Source organism: Procambarus clarkii, chromosome 15 (assembly GCF_040958095.1).
Source record: "Procambarus clarkii isolate CNS0578487 chromosome 15, FALCON_Pclarkii_2.0, whole genome shotgun sequence".
Lineage (NCBI taxonomy): Eukaryota > Metazoa > Arthropoda > Malacostraca > Decapoda > Cambaridae > Procambarus > Procambarus clarkii.
Genome location: NC_091164.1, coordinates 4616728 through 4629223, shown reverse-complemented (window position 1 = coordinate 4629223; position 12496 = coordinate 4616728). Strand labels below are relative to the sequence as shown.

Below are 12496 nucleotides of genomic sequence, written 5' to 3'. Positions count from 1 at the left end.
AATGTCATGCCCCTCGGGATAGAAGGTAATACCCACCCAACGGGCAGCAGAGGGAGAAGTACAAATAACCATCAGTTTGTAGCAAAACTGATGGATATTCTTCAAACTCGCAAGCAGTGAGTGCAAGCTCAGAGGGTCACTCAATAATCAGCAACCACACAGACCCACATGCTTTCCAGGGGCCTAAAGAAAAGGATCAAGCAGGACACTCATGTACTGGAGATGCTAGTCAGAAGAGCTGACACCAACTGCAGCTTTGAGGATAAACATGGCTATGAAGGGTGTCAGCAGTTTGCCCTCTTAATAAGCACATGAACCCTAGTGCACCCCATAATCAATAAACCCACAAATGCCCCTAACCTCAGATCCTTGCAGAGGAGTCAAGGAACTTTGCATAACTCTAGGTGAAGCACCCTACACAGTAGGCCAGCCTCTATGGGATGAGCTCCCAAACCTACCAATGAAGTTGCCCAGTCAGGGCAGGGATAAAGCCAAATGAACCCCTAGATAAGGACTACCCTCGAGACATTCCTGTCAAGGCAAACGGTTTCCAATGTCCACACAGGTAGTGCAGCTTGTAAATGCACATACGTGAAACAGATACTACATATTAAAATGACAAACAAGCAAATGGGTCCCCACAGGATAGAGTCAAAAGGATGGCTAATACTTACCTAGAATATACTTAGGACCTGAAAGGCTGGCAACTCGAGGAGCAATCCAAATTGCTGGGCATCAGGTAAAGGATCGAAGACTGTTCATAGTGCAAGTCAGCAGCTCCTGACGGTGCTGCTATCTGGTATTGACCAGCTATAACTTAGGGGAAGGGGGGAGGGTATCTACCTAACTACTAAGTGGATTGTTTGTAAAGTCATTTGATTCTTTGCTTCTTTTTCTCTGCAAACCTTGCAGTTGTCAGTTTTGCTTTTTTCCTTTTTTGTGTTTCTTCAGTGAAAATGATCTTACGCATACACTGTTCCCTGTGCCTCTGTAAGGGGGCCAGGTTCTGGTTCTTGTCTCTAGTAGGCTATTAAGGACATCTAGGGCTGATGTGACTCAAATCTGTGGAGTTATCTCAGTGTGGCTAGCTACAGGACGTCATCATATGGCTCCTCCAGAAAGACAATGTAGAGGTGTAACTGTATTAGTGAGAAAATTTAAATGTAAAAGAAATTACAAATTACTGTACAAAGAAATTACAAATCCAAACTGACATAACAGACAGTTTGGATTTCAAATAGACAGGTTTTGTGCAACAAATCAACTTAGTTTTTTCGTGATAGAGCCACATATATTTTTGCAAGAAAGGAAAGTAGAGCTGATTGCATATACCTGGACTTAAAAAAAAGCTTTTGACAGCGGAATGACTGTATCGCCCTCCAAAAGGAGGTAGATAATATGAGTGAGTGGAGCAACACACAGCAGATGGAATTAAAAAAAAATAAATGTAATGGAATGCAGAATAGGGAAGAACAGGCCTACAAATTATATGAAAAAATATTGAAGCCTCTGGAACAAAAAGAGATCTAGGAATGGCTGTGGAGAGTAAGCTGTCAAAAGAGGACTACATAAAGGACACTGCGAGAGGAGCCTGCACTACACTAGCTAATTTCAGAACTGCTTTTAAATACTGTACATGGAATGAAGAAATATTAAAGAAACTGTTCACACTATGAGAGACCTAAATTGGCATATGCAGCATTGGTGTGGTACTCGTATCTCAAAAAGCACAAATTAGAGTGGGTGCAAAGACATGCTTCTAAATGGCACCCAGAACTAGAGTTAAAAAACATGAGTTATGAGAAGCTGGTGACATTAAACATACTAAAGCTAGAAGACAGGAGGAAAAAAGAGAGACAATATGCACACTATATACAAACTAGTAACAGGAATCCCCAAGGCAGACAATGAGAAATTTCTGAAACCTGCAACTTCAAGAGCAAGAGGTCACAGACGTAAGCTAAAGAAACAAAGGCGCCAAAAAAATATACAAGTTGTGTATGTTTAGAATAAGTTAAGCGAGAAGGTGGTTGATGTTAAAACCTTCAGTGGTTTCAAATCATCATGTGACAGAGTACTGGGAAAACGGGACACCATAACACATTACACACAGAGATCACACTAACGTGATGCATCAAATGAACAAATCCACAAGGGCCGTGACGAGGATTTGTTCATTGGGACACCATAAGCATAGCTCTCATCCTGTAACTACTTAGGTAATTACACAACTAGTTATCACAATACTCTATATGGGAACCTGAAATGTGAAACATGTGTAATTAAAAAGAACAAAAGAGAGCTTACTCAAGAGTGTTGGCACCCTGGCCGTCAAACCCAGCCAGTTTGTATATCCTGAAAACATTTATGAGATAGTGCTTCAATCATCTGAGGCATTGTCACCATTACCTTATTTCTCACTTTTGTGTTGAGGGAAGGCACTTGCCTGGAAAGGGTGGAGGAAAAACAAAAAGAAAAATTTACTTGATGACATTCAGTATGACGCACAACTTTTCATATCTTTCACACACAGCAGCATGAGAAACTAATGCCACAACACTAACAAAATAAGCACACCAGTTTTTTGGCTCTTTCATAGACTAGATGTAGACTGCTACATGTGAATTGCTATGAAAGAAAAATATCTGTCATTCCTTCCCTCACAAACTACTTCACTCAGACCTGTTTATGGTCGGCTGCGGCGAGATGCAACTGTACTGGTTTATATGCACTTGTATACCCATGAAGCTTTATGGTGCAAATATGATATTGTAAATGAATGCATGCTTTTTGTTCCCCCCGGAATGATGTTTCTGCGGGGTAAGTGGGATGCGGAATAATGATGAATTTTTACTTGCAGGCCTTTCAAACCAATAGTCATAGTTTTACATAGTGACCCAAGAGTGTGTAATGAGGGGTGTAACATTTAAATCACCAATCAACATTTTTTTGTCACCAATGAGTGAAGCACTCACTAGTGACCAAAGAGCCAGAGCTCAACCCCCGAAAACACAAATAAGTGAGTACACGGTGTCTGTATCAAACTCAGTGGTACAGGCTTCCAATCCCTGGAAGGGCTCACCAATCTTGACATTTTATTCTGTTTATGGATCTAATGAGCCCTAGTTTTATGTGCCTAAATGCATATGACCTATGCACTTACATGCAAATAATGCATGCTGAATAATTGTCAAGCATTCTGTAGGGCAATTGTTTAGTGGAAGCATCCCACATTCTGGCCTAGGAGTCCTCACACTGTACAAGAAGCAGGAATAACTTACTTACATAATGAAATAAATATGTATGGAGAGATTCAAGGTTACCATAGCAAATCATTAGCAAGAGAACTGAAAATTAAAATGCACAGATATAAGGACAAATGCAAATATAGAAGAAATAAAATGTATTACAATCTTTAAAAAACATATTCTGGAGGTAAAGAACAAGCCATGTTACAATTTTTCATAGTAGATTGATTGATAAAGATTAAGTCACCCAAGAGGTGGCACCGGCATGAATAGCCCGTAAGTGGTGGCCCTTTTGAGCCATTACCAGTATCAAGAGCTGATACTGGAGATCTGTGGAGGCGCAACTGCACCCTGCGTGACGGGAGATGTCTCCCGTTTTTCATAGTAGTTTTCAATGAATAACCGAGGTCAACTGGTTTGTAATATGGGTACAAAATACAAAATTGAATGTATCAAGGAAGTTACTATACCTAAACCGAAATAAGTAATTGGACATTTTACAGAAACAATGTACACTATATACATAATACAAAAAAATTACAAACTTGGGATGCAATTGTAGGGTAAAAGTTGTCTTCATCTTACTATGATAATCAACCAATAGTATTACTAATCTAGCAGCAAAACACTGAGGTCAAGCGCAAAATTGAGAGGTGCTATGAAGGTAATTTATATACAATTCCCCAATGTGTGTTTTACAATACACATACTGTATATGAAGGCACTGAATCTTCAGCCATGCATTCACTGCATTCATTTCTATTGCACAAAATTAGCCTGAAAAAAGAATAGATTTCAAACCATGCTCAAGAATCTAATGAAAAGCTTGCTCGATATTTGTGCAACTTTGAAGCTTAGTAGTTCCAATCAACGGGATATTTTTTCTCTCTCACACACACACACACACACACACACGTGGGGCCTGGACACTGAAAAAATCTTTCTAATGTCTCTTGGGCTCATTTGGATACTCAGTTTCCACCAGTGTTCTCTTGTTTGTGTTCAACCCGTGGTAAATAATTTGTCTTTGTCCACCCTGTCAATTCCCCTGAGATTATATTTTGTAGGTGGTGATCATGTCTCTACTAAGTATTCTGTCTTCCTGTCTTCTATGTATGTATGTATGTATGTATGTATGTATGTATGTATGTATGTAAATCCTTTTGAGGCAATGGAGTGACTTGAACTCACGACCTGGCGAATATATATAAAAGGAAGCCAAGACAAATAAGCAAGCAGAGGTTGAAGGCCGGGTGCTGCGGCTCCCACCCAGTGATGGTCAAAGGCTCCTCATTCACACAGCCTCTAAAAAGCTTGGCCAAGACTTTTAATAAATGATTAAATTAATATAATGTGACAGACATAAATTTGTAAGCAGATGGGAACTTTTGAAAATACAAATATCTTTATGTGAATGAAAAATAAATATACATGAAAACACAAAACACATTGACACAACAAAGCTTTGAGAATTGTTGATACCCGATTTATAAATAGTCAATGCCCATCACCATACAAACACATATCCATCCTACTATACAAGAAGGAGAACATAACTAATTTCACCAGATGGACTATATGATTACCGCCACCACAGAAAGCACAGGTATTTGCCTCTTCACGACCGAGTCACAGCAGAATCTCATAGGCAGAGGGGGTGTATGACGAACATATAAATCATTTACAGTATCAAATATGTAACACTATTTGCCCTCCTCAACAATTTCATGACAAAACTGAACACTGACACAGCTTCAAATGAACAAACGGAAAATGTGTTTAATTGCTTAGTTTAATAGAATAAAGTGAGACATGACATATATGACAACATATAAAGCTGTAGCGTAAAGTTGGATCCGATATTTTCTTAAGTAACACAGTGTTTACCTTCTATGCTAATAAAAGAAAATGGTAATCATAAAAGCTACACTGAATATCCAAAGTGGAAAGGTTACTTCTTTACACTCCTTCTCAGCAAATAATCTGTATTAAAAGCTTCTGAATTTAGAAAAGGGATCTTTTAACATCTATCTTCTACAAAAAGTGTTAACTGATGTATATTGATACAAGCGCTTGTTAGGGAGTTCTACATTAGTGCTACAATTTGTTAAGATGGGAAATTAGGAAGGGTGAAAGAGAGAGAGAGAGAGGGAGAGAGAAAGAGAGAGAGAAAGAGAGAGAGAGAGGGAGAGGGAGAGGGAGAGAAAGAGAGAGAGAGAAAACGAACGAACGAACAGGATTTGACCCATTCCGATCCACGAACTAAAGGGTCAGCATGCAGTGCAGTGACCTACGTGACCTTGGATAAGCTGCATGCAGGGCAACCCAAGATTTGACCCACACTAGATGAACATCATTGTTTAAAATATTTAAGAAATCAGAGTGCAAATAGCCTTTGGCTTCGGTGACTTTCCAAAAGTTTATTGGGATATTTATTAATTTTAACTATAAAAAAATACTCAAATAAAATGAATAGACAAAAATTAAAGAACAGGTGAAAGGGGTAAGCAGATGGTGCTCATACTTAAGCTAAGTGTTTTAAAAACTAAAGAAAAAAGTAATCAAATGTTACCTGTAAAGACACGACGAAAAAATTAAAAATAATCTGAATATTTTATACACACACTGCTTCAATGACAAGATATTCTTGCTCCTAAGCTGTGATAAAAGACAAAAATGGTCATTATACTAAATAAGTTTTCACAAAATGAATGTAGCTGTCAATTTAGAAAGATGGGGGTCAAATCCTTGGTAACTAGGAAGAGTAGTAGAGACCGTGGTGCTGTGACTCTGAGGTGAGAGAGGCGCGTACCCGTAGCTGGCTGAGAGGCTGTAGCTGTCCGAGTGGTGATGGCAAGGCTGCTACGAATGACCGTTGATGGTTGCCGAGATGGGGTTGGTTGTGGTGGTAATGGTGGTAGTGGAGGTGTTGGAGGAGGTGGTAGTGGAGGAATTAGGTTGGGCATGGAGGTGAGAAAGATTGTCCTCCACAGGTATATGCCATACTAGTAGGTGACTGGCTGTGTCTCGATCCTCCTCACGCTCGTCAGCTGTGAGGCATAAATATCAAAACAAGCACACCACATAATCTCAGGCAAGTCACAAATTACTGAATGCAAGTTAACTCTCTTAAGCCAAGGAAAATGCAAATGTACAAGGAAAAGCTTTATTGCTAAACATTACTGTAAATGGAATGTAACATTAACATACTTTCAAAAAGTTTCTTTACGACTAAAGAGCATTAAGTTACTAGTCTACAAGCAGGGTTTATTACTTAATTATATATACATACCCATGTAGCATAAACAAGAATTGGTTTATACAGAATAGGACTTAAGTCACATTCTTAAAGTTTGAAAACAATAAGCACACGAGCTAACACTGACCAATTCTGAAGTCGATGTATCCTTCTCCACCAGATATTACCAGCATACTCTTTGGCTTCTGTTCGGGCTCAACGTCCTCGTCGTGTTCAGTATCCGTAATGGCCCGTACCGAAGACGCAGTTGGTGCGGCTGTAAGGGCATTATACCCACCTGAGCCTGTGTGTGTGTGTGGCTAATATTAATGATCAAATGCACAAAGGACAAGCTCATGCAGCCAGGGCTTCCTTCTTCAGGGGACGTGAGGGAGGGAAAAGTACAGAACACTTAACAGATAATTTTGAAAACTTGTTAATTCAAGTCTACAGCTTTTTTTTTATAGTGCAAGGGTGTGAGGGCACAGCATGTGATAGCAGAGAAGAAACTGCACAAAATATTTGAATAAATTAAGCTTTAAGTACATAACACAAAGGACTGATCTCAAGCCGAGATTATAAAAGCATATTTAATAACAAAACACTATTAAAGATAAAAAGTACCTTTCCTTAAAGATTTTGAACTAACTAGCTTTTGACAGTGCAGCCACAAGTATTCAACAATAAAGTATATAGTTTTTTAACAGTACTATAAAAACCGAATTACAACAAACCAAACACAAATTTACGAAAAAAGTATTTTATAAAATAAAATTATTATTACATCTACAAAAGTTATTCTACTCCCTAACCCATAATGAAAACTATAATGACTGTTTAGGTTCAAATAGTGTTTTTTTAATTTAATGTGGGTCTCGATTGATGATAAATTAAAAACCACAACATATACTATTTATGATTTCATTCTTTATAATGAAATGAAACGCTCTCCTTTAGGTAAAGAGAGCAAGTAAATGCCTCCGTGTACCCAAAATAATGGAAGAATACTGTGCAATGTATTCCAACAGTTTGCCTGTCTGGGTAATAATATCCTCACATAGTATGACACTACCAATGAAATCAATCAGAATCTATATTACCCATAGCAGCTATGTAGCACAGGCTGTGGCATTCTGACATCACAGGTGGCTGATTCACACAAACACCACCGGCAGAAAATTGTAAGATCAAAAGATGATTCCGTAATATTGAGTTTTCAAACCACATACAGTACTGTAATTTACATTTTCTCCCCTTTTCAGAAACAATTTTCAGTAAAAGTCTACATAATTTACCGGCCTTTAACTACTGTTAGCAATTCTCCACTGCACATCAAATTTCACTTTAAATTTGCTTTGATTTGGGGTAAGTCCTACCAAACACAATCTCTACATCTGGTTGATCTGTAGCATCTCAACAACTATGATCAATAACGTGTGGATATTTGAGGTTATACTGTGTATTATTCATTTTCAATCTCATGCCATTCAACTTTTAAAGTCTGATGAATTAAAGCAACCAATTAATCATCATGCAGAAAAACAATATTGTAATTCTAAGAGACACATCTAATAAATTCAAATATTAAACTTGTTCATAAAACATGCACAGTAGAGTACATAATTAGTAACGAAGGGTAAGGGACAGCTATAGCAGTTACATTCAACAGAAGAACACAAACATCGTGACAGTTACAAATTAAATAATAAAGTTTAAAGTTTATAAGACAAAAAACCAGCGTTGAATGTAATGAAATGCCATCTTCTGGGTGAGCCCCGGAGACTCCCTGGAGCTATTGGACTTATATTAGCTATATTAGTCTGAGGCTTCAGTCACCTGGAGTTCTGGCTGCCGGGATCCATAAGCCAGAACCTGGTTCCCTCAGAGGGGTACAGGGAGTAATGGCCTACGAAAACTCCACTCTTTGGGAGTATATTCATGTCTGCCATCGGCTGGGGTAAGGCACCCAGAAAGGTAGGTCTAACAGACCCCAACTGGTAGAAAATTGCAACCCAAGACCGAACAGAGCCCAAGAACCCCCCCCCCCCCCCTCCAAGAAAAACAAGGTAACAAGCAAATCATCATTAAACCGATGAACCATTAATTCCCCCCACCCCCCACAGAGCCGGCCAACTACTCACCAGTTCGGAGACTGAGCAAACAAAAGCTAAGATGAAAAAGGTGGGGGGAGGGGGGGAATGAGTGGCGCATCAGTTTGATGATGATTTGCTTGTTACCTTTTTTTCTTGGGGGAAATTCTTGTGCTGTTCATCTTGAGTTGCAATTTTCTACCAGTTGTGGTCTATTTTCAGTCGCCTACCTTTCTGGATGCCTAACCCGGGTTGATGGCAGACATGAATATACTCTCAAAAGAGTGGAGTTTTCATAGGTCATTGCTCCCTGTGTCTCTCTAAGGGAACCAGGTTCTGGCTCATGGTTCCCGGTAGGCAGAACTCCATGTGACTGAAGCCCCAAACTAATACTGTATAGCTAATATCAGTCTGATAGCTCCAGGGAGCTGATAGGGCTCTCCACAGAAAATAAAGTGTTCAATTCCAGTGAAATGCCATTTTCAGGTGGGGGGTCCAAAGTAACTCCATAAACTACGCTAAGTACTGATCGTGGCTCCCGGTAAGAGGTCTTGGAGTCAAGATTCATCTACCATAGGCTTGGCTGAACCAGTGTTTAGCTTAGCTCAGGGAGCTAAGTAAGTGCCCTAATAAGAATGGCACCATAATGCAAAAAAGATATAATGTAGACGTCTTCAACTAGTCATAATTACCTATGTTCTCTTTGAGAGACAGTTCAAGCGTATCTACTAATATATATTGGATAGTAAACTCTGGGCAAGAAAAGGCAATGGTTATTTTAATCAGTATTACTGTGCCCTTTATAAGAACAGTGAGTACTGTAGAAAATTTAAACACAGTCAAATGATGACACAATGCTGCTGAAAGTTTCTGTCGCAATAAGCAGTATTGGGTCAACAGGCAAGAGGAAATATTATGCTTAATTTCAGTTATCTTTTTTCTGAATTAAAAACTCAGTAGTTAAGCTTTAAGAGTAAGTAAAATAAATACAGCTAGAGTACTCAAAATGAACTGTCTTCGCTGCCAGTTGAAACACACAAGCAACAGAAATATATAATACCCGAGTATAAAACAGGTATTATCATTATTTGGCGACCAGCATGTTCATCTATTAGAAATGGCATGCTGATGATATTTCAATGCATTTCCCAAATAAACTGCATCATGCTTACATTGAATCATGAATCCAAATTAATAACAATGATATTAAAAATATCTTAACAAATATTTATATGTGAACAACCAAACAGATGACATGACTCAGCACTAGGTCCAATTAAAATTAATACAAATTAATAATTCCTCTAAACCATTAACAATGTATAAAAATCAAGACAAGCATCTTTGTAAAAAAAAGGATAACTGTACAAAAAGAATCCAATGCAAAAACCAAAACAAACTTTTGCTATGATTAAAATCAGTTACAATTGTACTGGATAGTGACCTTCCACTCCAATAGCAGACTGATAATGGCAGTCTGGTTAACGTACAGTACTTTAAGGATATGTAATTTGAACACTATGACTGCTTATCTCTGCTTCTTTACATACAGTGGAACCTCTATTAACGAGTTCAATCCGTTCTGGCACCGAGCTCGTTACTGGAAAAAACTCGTTAATAGAGGTTCCACTGTATTTCATTATAGCAGCTATTTACAATACTAGACATTGAAAATATTTCCTGACACCATGGCTCAAAATAACATTTAAAAGCATGAGAAAAAAATTAGTTTAGAGAACTTTTGAGTTATCCAACTCTTTTGCTCTGTAAGACAAGCTCAAACTGACCTTTGGTTAAGTTCTCACACAATCAGGACAGATCAATGTCCTCGATGTTACCAATGTAACATCGAGAAACTTATCAAACCGTACCTGCTGGGTCATACTGGTGTTTGGGAGACACTAGAGAATATACTCAATCCAGCATAGTATATTGACAGTATGCAGGCGATGAGTCACAATAACGTGGCTAAAGTAAGTTGACCAGACCACACACTAGAAGGTGAAGGGACGACGACATTTCGGTCCGTTCTGGACCATTCTCAAGTCGATTCATCAAAATATTGACAGTACATTTAGATAAAACTCTAAATGCCATTCCAGGTGAATTTTGGCATTAGAGAGATTACAAAACAGAGCCCTGGTAAACTCCAGAATGGTTCACTGTGTGACGATTCCTAGTCATTGTTAAGTGGTAGAATCAACACCACCACAAAAGACCTGTACACCATATCTTTTAATTTAATCCTGTTGGTCTTCACTGCAGGTTAACCCCTGGGCTGTACACCTGTTAATAGCCGACAAACCCATGGTGAACACAACAAAAATAATTCTTGTTCTTTTGACAGTGTTAATTAGCATCCAGGAAGCTTGAAAATCCAAGTAAAAAGCATCTGCCTCTTGTGGTTTAACTGCAGTAGTGTAATAACTAGGGAAATCTCTATTATTTTCTACATTATTCTCCTCTTTTCTCCTTATTCTCTTTCTTACTTCTGTCTCCCTATTCACTCTTCATTCCCAGGCTTTCAGGTCACACAGGATGAGGGCCATAATTCTGTTTGACACTAGGACAATGTTTGAGGCATTTGAGTAACACTCAACCGCCCTCTCTCCCTCTCTCAGTGGACAGCAGCCTCTCAACACTCCACAGCGTTGACGACAGGTTACAACAGTTGATAAATTGCCATGTACAAGACAGTGTCCAGGGCACTTGGTTCCATGTGAATAGGAGCCTACCATCACCGTGTGGGAGGCCTAGTCTGGTGATTGTCCTTGTGTGCCTGAAGGTGGGGGCCTTAAGTGCATTAGAGGGAGGAGCTTAACACTTTCGCGCTATCTGGACGCGCCGGCGCGTCCCGTTTCGTCTAACGCTAACGCATAGTGGACATAAAGTTGAGTCCTCTTTTAAAATATTTGTATAAAATTCAATTTCTATCCGATTTACTTTGGGTTTGTTTCAAACTGCGCGCTATGAGGCTCTCTTTCTCACCACTAGGCTGCATGGTACAATAAGTTCATGAAAGGTGTGGATAACTTCGATCAAATGGTATTTTGTCCCAAACGGGTTGCAGGTGGGTGACTTTAGCCGTTTATACTGGTAATGCTTCCCCCATATCATGTATTATATGCATATGTCTGTTTAGGGAATTTTATTCCGATCAATATACAACCAAAAATAACTGTGTGCAACAAGTATAAACTTGACAAACATAACAAAAGTAAAAACATTTCGTGTGTGTTTGACGCTCACTGATATGTTCCAGCGTTGTTTTATATTTGGCGCTATTCTAACTTACGCTTTGTTGATATTTTTTACCTATGGGCACATAGAACATTCTATTGCGAACACATTGACACAAAAATGAATGACGTACATAGAAAATTAATGTCATGAGAGTGAAATAAGTATAAACTTTCAAAGCGCCGTGCGTCGTCCCGTCACCGATACCGGGTAACAATTTCACAACTTCCCACACTCTTGCGGGCGGGCCGCATCATTATTCTACGCTTATATTCATATCACCGTGTTGGGAATTTCATTGCGAGTCCATTGATACCAAAATTAACGCTGTAGAATAAGTGTGGAGGTGATTACAATCCCAAGAGTAAAAACATTTTGTTGCTGATGGGCGCTCACGGCGAGTCATCTTCGTAGTTATTTATTTGGTGCTGGTATCCCTATACGTTTCGTGACTTTTTTTACTGATATTCTTCTAGAGAATTTTATTGCGAACACGTTGGTACCAAAATGAAATACGTAGCATGAGAACTAAGGTCAGAAGAGTAAAAAGAGTATACACATTTTTGTTTTTACGCTTAAGCGATAAAAACGCTGCGCGCACATTCGGTTGGCTGAGTGACCTTTGCGGAAAGCGCGAAAGTGTTAATAGCAGCCCTAAAATAACTCTTAAGAATTTTTCA

The 12496-nt window shown here is 38.9% G+C and overlaps 1 protein-coding gene across 23 annotated transcripts in view; it reads right to left on the bottom strand.

Annotated features, from left to right (window-relative positions):
* LOC138349594 (C-Jun-amino-terminal kinase-interacting protein 4-like) overlaps positions 1-12496 on the bottom strand; it is a 112274-nt gene that overhangs the window by 8829 nt on the left and 90949 nt on the right. For 20 of the 23 annotated variants that reach the window (XR_011228565.1, XR_011228563.1, XR_011228562.1 and 17 more), the window contains 2 exons: positions 6635-6790; positions 6061-6298 (listed from right to left, as the gene is read on the bottom strand). Coding sequence is in view for 2 of the 23 variants with exons in the window: in XM_069324908.1 (XP_069181009.1) it covers positions 6635-6790 (156 nt within the window). In the remaining 21 variants the exon portion in view is untranslated. The remainder of the gene's footprint in view (positions 1-6060; positions 6299-6634; positions 6791-12496) is intronic. The other 3 variants (XM_069324908.1, XM_069324909.1, XR_011228569.1) reach the window with 2 other exon arrangements.